Source organism: Peromyscus eremicus, chromosome 4, assembly GCF_949786415.1.
Source record: "Peromyscus eremicus chromosome 4, PerEre_H2_v1, whole genome shotgun sequence".
Taxonomy (NCBI): domain Eukaryota; kingdom Metazoa; phylum Chordata; class Mammalia; order Rodentia; family Cricetidae; genus Peromyscus; species Peromyscus eremicus.
Window position 1 is genome coordinate 36,252,178 of NC_081419.1, and position 9,323 is coordinate 36,261,500.

At 41.3% G+C, this 9,323-nt stretch overlaps 1 protein-coding gene across 1 annotated transcript; it reads right to left on the reverse strand.

The window, feature by feature from the left end:
* Nucleotides 1-3,515: 3,515 nt before the first annotated feature.
* LOC131908078 (ran guanine nucleotide release factor-like) lies at nucleotides 3,516-4,301 on the reverse strand. The gene has a single exon (XM_059259144.1). The coding sequence runs from the start codon at nucleotides 4,176-4,178 to the stop codon at nucleotides 3,621-3,623; it is 558 nt and encodes a 185-aa protein (XP_059115127.1). The 5' UTR covers nucleotides 4,179-4,301; the 3' UTR covers nucleotides 3,516-3,620.
* Between the last annotated feature and the right edge of the window lie 5,022 nt (nucleotides 4,302-9,323).

Below are 9,323 nucleotides of genomic sequence, written 5' to 3' on the forward strand. Positions count from 1 at the left end.
CAGCTTGAGGATCTGGGTTTGGACTATCAGCATCCACATAAAAAACCAGGTCTGGCAGCAGCAGCATAATTTCCATGCTGGAGAGGCAGGAACAGGAAATTCTGATGCTTTCCGGTCAGTTGGTGCCGTTGAATAGACGAGCCCCATGTCCAGTGATAGACTGTCAAAAAAACAAGGTGAAGAGCTATTGATGGAGAAACTGGTACCAACCTTGGGCTTCCACATGCACACACACATGTGCACTTGCACATTCAAATGTGGACACATATACAAACATCTATCGCACGTGCACCAAAACCAAAATTTTTGATTAAAAATATTAAGTTGGGTCTGGAGAGATGGCTCAGTGGTTAAGAGCACACTGATGTTCCAGAGAACTTCAGTCTGGATCTCAGCCCCTGTATCAGGCCTGTGTCATCTGGCCCAACTCTCCTACCCACGCCCCTGGTGAGGGATGGGGCTGTCTCCCCTAAGTACAGGGGCCAGCTCTCACCATGGGGAGGAGGGTAGTGCCAGTTCTCCTGCTCACAGTGTTCATTGAGGGGTAAGGCCAGCTATCCAGGGCTAGCGAGGGGCGGGGCTGGCTCAACACAGCCCTCCAATTTCAACATGCATAGTTCTTATGACCCCTTGTGGCAACATGGGCCATGGACATCATCACAAATCCCATCTGCAGCAGTAATATGGACTCAGACATGGCCCTTGGCAGAAGCTTGGGCCCAGATGACACCATGGCCCCAGGTGACAGTGCTGATCACTCAGATCAACAGGGCCCCAGTGTCGGCCGACTCTCAGACACCAACATGGCCACAGGTTGTGGCCAAACCCCAGGCATCCATGTGGCCTTTGGTGGCAACATGGGCCATGACATCAACACAGACCCCAGCTGTGGCAGGACGATGGACCCAGACATGGACCTCGGTAGCAGCCTAGGCCCAGATGTCACCATGGACCCACGTGACAATGTAGACCACTCAGATTGGCATGGCCCTGGTATTGGCATGACCCTTGGACACAGCATGGCCACAGGATTAGGCCTAGACCCTGAGCATCCATGTGGCTTTTGGTGGCACTACAGACCACAGACATCAACAAAGTCTCTGGCTGTGGTAGGACCATGGACCCAGACATATGGTCCTCAGCAACAGCCTGGGCTCAGATGTCACCATGGCCCCATGTAGCAGCACAGGCCACTCAGATTTGCTTGACCCCCATGGCAGCAGGGCCCTCAGACACCAACATAAAACATTTTTGCTATAAATTTAGTGTATAATTTTATTTGATAAAACTTTGTTTATTACCTTGATTTGATTAGTACATTTATATGTATAGTATTTCCATAATAGGTTCCAATTAAACTTTAAAATTTTATTGGATTTGCATAAAAACTTTCCATTGAATTTTCTTAAAATGTTAATATACAAATATCTACATTTTATATATAATATACAATGGAATCAAATTGAAGACCCAGACATGAATTCATGTACCTGTGGGCACATGACTTTTGATGAAGAAGCCAGAAATACATGCTGGAAAAAAGATGGCATCTTCAGCCAATGGAGCTAGTCAAACTGGATGGCTGCATATAGAAGAATCCATACTTATTACCCTGCCCTGCACAAAACTCAACTCCACATGGATTAAAGAACTCAGCATAAACAAGGCATACTGAAGCTGATAGAAGTGATAACAGGGAATAGCCTGAACTCATTCACATGGCAGACAACCTCCTGTACAGAACACGGATAGTGCAGACACTATGATCAACAATTAATAAATGGGACTTCATGAAATTGAAAAGCTTCCCTATGGCCAAGGACACCACCTTTTGGACAGAGTGGCAGCCTACAAAAATGGGAAAAGATTTTTACCAACTACACATCCACTAGAGGGTTAATATCCAAAATAAATAAAGGACTCGGGAACTAAATATCAAAACACCAAGTAATCCATTTAAAAAATGTGGTACAGATATAAACAGAGCATTCTAAATAGAGGAAACTCAAATGGCTAAGAAACACCTAAATGTTCAATATCCTTAGTTATCAGGGAAGTGCAAATCAAGACAATCTTGAAATTTCACCTCACATCCTGGGAGGGGAGGTGGAGAGGAAGTGTGAGGAGTAGAGGGAAGGGAAACTGTAATCAAGATATATTATGTGAGGAAAAAACTCTATTTTCAACAAAAGTTGGAAAAAAAGAAATCAAGGGTAGTGTGTGCGCATCCTGTTTATCCACATAACCTTATCTTCGTAGTAACTGATCAATAAATATATATTAGAGCAATTATGTGAATTGACAGTATTTATCAGCTTTAGGAGTTCCCTGCTGGAATTTTAGGGTCACTTCCTAATACTACCATATAACCTATTGATAAGATACTTTTTCTTCCCTTACTATTTCTATCTCCTTGTCTCTTTCAGATGTCTTATTGCTTTAGCTAAGACTTCAAGAGCTATATTGAATAGATATAGAGGGAAAAGACAACCTTGTCTTATTCCTGATTTTAGTGGAATTGCTTTGAGTTTCTCTTCATTTAAGTTGATGATGGTTATGGGCTTGCTGTAAATTTCCTTTATTATGTTGAGGCATGCCCCTTATATCCATAATCTTTCCAGGATTTTGATTACGAAAGGGTGTTGGATTTTGTCAACAGCCTTTTCGTCATCTAATAAGATGATTATGCAGTTTTTGTCTTTTCAGTTTGTTTATATGGTGGATTACATTTATCAATTTATGTATGTTGAAACATCCCTGCATCTCTAGGATGAAGCCTACTTGATCATAGTGGATGATCTTTTTGATGTGTTTTTGGATTTGGTTTGCAAGTATTTTATTGAAAATCTTTTCATCTATGTTCACAAGGAAATTGGTCTATAATTCTTTTTTTAGGTCTTTATGTGGTTTGGGTATCAGGGGAATTGTGGCCTCGTGAAAACAATTGGGCAGTGCCCTTTTTGTTTCTATTTTGTTGACTACTTTGAGGAGTATCGACATTAATTCTTCTTTGTAAGCCTGTTAGAATTCTGTAATAAAATCATCTGGCCCTGGGCTTTCTATCGTTAGTAGACGTTTAATTCCTGCTTCTATTTCACTAGTGGTTATATATCTGTTTAAACTGCTTATCTGATCTTTATTTAACTTTGGTGAGTGGTATGTACCAAAAATTATTAATTTCTTTAGATTTCCAGTTTGGCAGAGTACAGGTTTTTAAAGTACGTCCTTATTATTCTCTGGATATCCTTGGTTTCTGTTGTTATGTCCCTCCATTCATCATCAATTTTGTTAAATTGGATATTCTCCTTCTCCTTTTCAGCTAATTTTGATAAAGGTTTCTCAAATTTACTGATTTTCTCAAAGAAACAACTTTTTGTTTCATTGATTCTTTGTATTTTTGTTTGTTTGTTTCATGTTATTGATTTCACCCCTGAGTTCAAATATTCCCTGTTGTCTACTTCTTTGAGATGAGATTTTTTTGTTTGTTTGTTTATAAAGCAAATTTATTTCTGCAGAGGAGGTGTCTCATGTTTGTATCCACGGAAGAAGTAGAAAGGAACTCCCCTTCTCAGAACCAGATCCCTGAGTCCTCAGCAGCAGTATGTTATGTGCCATCATCTTTACTGGGGACCAAAGATGTTGGGATCATGAAGAGTCAAACTAGTCACCAGTTGTTCAAAGTTACCCAGGCTCCAGGGTGGACATGACAGATTTTCAGGGCCAAGAGACCTGCTGTTAGAGGGGGGCTGATTAAAGGTGAGCAACAGATCAGTCTGGTACTGGGGCAGCCGAAGCAAGGCCTGATATAGTGTGACATCCTTTGCTACCTGCTGGTTTTCTTTAGCTGCCTGCTGCTTGCCAGAAAGGAACCAGGCATCTTGACAACAGCCCCTCAGGGATAAGTTCTCCAAACAGAGAGGCTTCACAGATAACACATGCACAGCCCTAGCCCCCTGCTCCCCGCCAACGTCCTCAAAATGGTACCGCGCAGCCGCTTCGCCCCGCACGTGGGCCTGTAGCTCCAGAAGTTCCACGATCAGACTCTGGTCGGTCACGGGATGGCAGAAAACTTCTTGGTTGTCTGGGACCGGTCGGAGGTCGCTCACATCAATGGCCCCAGCGGGGAGGATGTCGGAGAAGGCGCCTCCGAACAGTGGACAGTTTCTGGTGGGCTCCATAGATCTGGAACTTGAGTCTAGACATTAGCGAGGTTTTAAAGACACCTACATGGGCCTTTGAGGCATCACTTCCTCTGGGGTTCCCGGAGCAGCCACCACCTCCTCCCTGCCTACTAAGCTCTTGGACCTCGAGATGAGATTTTTTCTTCTTCTTTCCCTTCCTTCCTTCCTTCCTTCCAGCTTCCAGGTATGTTGTTCAGTTACTAGTATGAGCTCTCACCAATTTTTTATTTTATGTAAGCACTTAGCAATATGAACTTACCTCTTAAAGCCACCATTATTATGCTCCATAAGTTTGGATACATTGTATATTTATTTCCATTCAATTTGAGAAACTCTTTAATTTCTTTATTTGTCTTGACCCATTTTTCATTCAGTAGAGAGTTGTTTTGAGTTTGTAAGCATTCTGTTGTTTCTGTTGGGCCTGATAGAATCCAGGGAGTTATTTTAATTTCCTTTTATCTGTTGATATTTGCTCTGTATTTCAGTATGTGGTTAATTTTGGAGAAAGTTCTAAGAGGTGTAGAGAAGAATGTGTATTATTTTGTGCGTGGGTGAAACGTTCTGCTAGTATCTGTCAGGTTCATTTGGTTTATAATCTCAGGTAGCTCCAGCATTTCTCTGTTTAATTTTTGTCTACATGATCTGTCTATTGGTGAGAGTGGGTTTTGAAGTCTCCCACTATCAGTATGTGAGGGTCAATATGTGATTTAAGCTTTAGTAATGTTTCTTTTTAAGATCCTTTTGTTTGGTGCATATATGTAAAGAACTGCAATGTCCTCTTGGTGGATTTTTCCTTTGATGAGTATGTAGTGTTCTTCCTAATCTCTTCTGATTAGTTCTAATTTGAAGCAAAATTTGTCAGATACAAATTGACTTCACCAACTTGCTTGTTTGTCCATTTTTTTTTTTAAATTTCTTTTCCCATCCTTTTACCAGGTGGTGATGTATGCCCTTTATATTAAAGTGTGTTTCTTGGATACAGCAGAGGTACAGATCCTGTTTTTGAATCCGATCTATTATTCTGTGTCTTTTCATTTGGGAATTGAGGACATTGGTGTTGAGAGATATTCAGCAAGAAGTGTTTGTTAATTCCTGTTATTTTGTCTGTCTGTCTGTCTGTCTGTTGTTGTTGTTGTTGTTGTTTTGTGTGTGTGTGTGTGTGTGTGTGTGTGTGTGTGTGTGTCCCTTCTTTTGATTTTTCTGGTCTGAGATTATTTATTCCTTGTCTTTTCTTGGATGTGGTTAACCTTTTTAGGTTGGAATTTTCTTCCTAGCATCTTCAGTAGGGCTAGATTTGTAGATAGCTACTAATTAAATTTGGTTTTTATCATGGAATGTCTTATTTTCTCCATTTATTATGATTCAAAGTTTGCTGGTTATCATAATCTGGGCTGGCATCTGTGGTCTGTTAGTCTGTAGAACTTCTGGGTCCAAGCCCCACTGGCTTTTAGCGTCTCCAATGAGAAGTCAGGTGTTATTCTAATAAGTCTGCTTTTATATGTTACTTGGTCTTTTTTCTTCATGCAGCTTTTAATATTCTTTCTTTGTTCTGTACATTTTGTGGTTTGATTATTATGTGCTGAGGGGACTTTCTCTTCTGGTCTAGTCTATTTGGTGTTCTGTATTTTTTTTTTTTTACCTTGATAAGCATGTCTTTCTTTTGGTTAGGGAAATTTTCTTGTATGATTTTGTTAAAAATATTTTCTATGCCTTTGAGCTGGGATTCTTTTCCTTCCTCAATTCCCATTATTCGTAAGTTTGGAATTTTCATAGTGTCACAGATTTCCTGAATGTTTTGTGTCAGACAATTTTTAGATTTAACATTTTCTTTGACTGAGGTACCCATTTCTTCCATCTTTGTCTTCAATGCCAGAGATTCTCTCTTCCATCTCCTGTATTCTGTTGGTGAGGCTTGTCTCTGAATTTCCTGAGTGTCTAAATCTTTCATTTTCAGATTTCCCTCAGTTTGGGTTTTCTTTATTGATTCTGTTCCTACTTTCAGGTCTTGAATTGTTTTGTTCATTTCCTTCTACTGTTTTTTCCCTTCTCCATACATTTTTTTAAATGAATTTATTCATTTCCTGTTTAGGAACCTCTAATATATATATATATTACACACACACACACATATTGTTTTTTTTGAGACAGGGTTTCTCTGTGTAGTTTTGGTGCCTGTCCTGGATCTTGCTCTGTAGACCAGGCTGGCCTTGAACACATAGAGATCTGCCTGGCTCTGCCTCCTAAGTGCTGAGATTAAAGGCGTGCACCACCACTGCCCGACCCCTCTATTATATTCTTAAAGGCTATTTTAAGATCCTTGTTTTATGCTTTGCTGCAGTTCTCAGGGCCTGTTGTGGTAAGGTTGTTGGGCTCTAGTGGAGACATATTGTTCTAACTGTTATTGATTGTGTTTTTACATGTGGCATTTAGGCATCTGGGTTTTGGATGTTCATAATTCTCAGTGTAATTCTGGTCTTGTCTTTGCTGGGTGGATGTTTTGTTCCTTGGTTTCTGTCGTTCTCTCTGGTTCTTAGAGGCTTGAGGTGGCTGGTTTTTTGCCCGGTGGGGAATTCTTCTGGGATCCTGCTAAATGTAGCCATCAAGAGTTCCAGGTAAAATATGTTCTTTTTATTGGAAACTGGTACTTATGAATGTGTATGGGCTAGGAGGGCTGAGGGGCTCCACAGGATTGAGGAAAGTAATGTGTTCTACCAGGATGTGCTTAGACTCCTGGGAATGGGGGCAGAAAGTGAGGAGAGGTCACAACAGGAGATCTTCTATGGAGCTGGGGATGAGACTGGGAGAATTATATTGGAGGAGAGGAGGGAGAGTGAAGATATGAAGCTCATCCACTTGTTCAAGTTTGCTGAAGGTTTTCTGGGAATGCCTTCTGGCATTGGGGGCTGGGATAACAGGATGAGTAGTGGGGAAGGTTGGAGGAGAAATTCTGTGTAACCTTCGGAGATCTTCTGGAGATGGTGGCAGAGAGGCAGGGGAGGCTGATGCAGGTGTCTGCTACAGAGTTGGGATGAGACTGAAGCAGTGGATTTAGAGCAGAGGAGGGAGGGGTGAGGATTCAAGTAAGGCTGCCTGCTTCCTGGCATGGAGAGTGGTTGGTGGGTTGCCAAGGAAAGTCTGCTGGTGTTTGGGGCTGACTATCCTTGTCTTCAAGATTTAAATACATTCAAATAAAATATTTCAATGGAAAACAATCAATGAATATTCCAGGTAACAACATTAACAAATAGCTTTGCAGAAGAAAGTGGTAGGATTATACCAAATAGAGAAGGAACAGTAGATAAAGGAGATGAACCGTGTTTACAGAAGGAATAAAAAGAAAGTTGGCCTATCATCAATGTAAAAGGGCAGAGATGACTTGAAGAGAGAATTTGAAACATACACTTATGGTTAATCTTGTCTGTCAGCTTCACTGAATCTGGATCAACTGAGGGACTAGCTTTTGGGTAGACTTTGGAGGGATTTTCTTATTAGGTTTACTGTAGTGGAAAGACTCATCCTAGCTGCATCCCCATCTGTTGGTGACCCAGACATACAGAAGTCCAAGGGGAGAGCTTCTACACTTTTTCCTGCTTTTCTTTATGTCTCGTTGGTGAGTCCATCTACTTTGTGAGCTCATCTACCCTATGATGGCTACTGTTCTCATCCTTCACCAACACCAGAACAGACTCTTCTATTGCCTGACATGGACTCTGAGAACCTTGTTCCTCGTATTCTTATTCACTTCCTGGACATGAGGTAAGAGGTTTGACTTGTTACGTTCAGCTATCTTGACTAAAGCCCCAAAACCAGAGGGCCAACTGGTTGTGGACTAGAATCTCCAAAATCCCTTCTATTTTTACTAGTTGGTGATCTCAGGTTATTTGTTATAGTGATGGAAAGCTGACTAACACCCTTAAGGAGTATCTGAAACCAAGAACAGTATCCCTAACAGGCATGAGTCTTCTCTTAGGATTCTCCACCAAAGACCACAATGCCTCTCATCACTGCTCTCTGCCTACTGTGTGACAATGACTCAGTGTATTGAGGCTTGGTGTCTCAGAATCTAAAGCTTTGGTGATGTCTAAATGATAGAAACAACTATGGTGTAACCTGCTAAGACTTACTTGCTACAGATTACCCACAGGCTGTTTTGGGGTGAGATGTTTCACGTAAGTACTGTCTGTAGAATGCTAGCCCAGAGATCTACATCCAGCCCAAGTTATAAGAGTAGATCTCTATGCTTTTGTTAATTGTATGTTTTGCACAGAATAACAATCCTTTTTGCAGGCTGAGGGGTTTTGTGCATTTTCCTTGTCTTAAAATTCTATTTATTATTATTATTATTTTTGGATGATGACAAAGACTTGAAAAAAGGTAAAAGAAAGAGAAGGCATGTAATTTGTTGTCTTTGGGGTCAATAATTGTCATATGTCAATGTTCTTTAAAAGTACAGAGTTGATGAATTTGAGATAAACACTCAGTTGCTCAGTTGATGCCTTCCATTTCCACAAAATGACACATATTATGACTAAAACCATAGTATTTTGAAACATTTATATATTATGAAATTGTTGTCAAGTTAATTAATGTATATATTATCTTGAACACATGTATAAACTTTTTTTTTTATTTTGCAATACAATTCAGTTCTACATATCAGCCAAGGATTCCCTTGTTCTCCCCCCTCCCGCCCCCCTCACCTTCCCCCCAGCCCACCCCCCATTCCCACCTCTTCCAGGGCAAAGCCTTCCCCGAGGACTGAAATCAACCTGGTAGACTCAGTCCAGGCAGGTCCAGTTCCCTCCTCCCAGGCTGAGCCAAGCAACCCTACATAGGCCCCAGGTTTCAAACAGCCAACTCATGCAATGAGCACAGGACCCGGTCCCATTGCCTGGATGCCTCCCAAACAGATCAAGCCAATCAACTGTCTCACCCATTCAGAGGGTCTGATCCAGTTGGGGACCCCTCAGCCATTGGTTCATAGTTCATGTGTTTCCTTTCGTTCGGCTATTTGTCCCTGTGCTTTATCCAACCTTGGTCTCAACAATTCTCACTCATATAAACCCTTCTCTTTCTCGCTAATTGGACTCCCAGAGCTCCACTTGGGGCCTAGCCATGGATCTCTGCATCCAGATCCCTCAG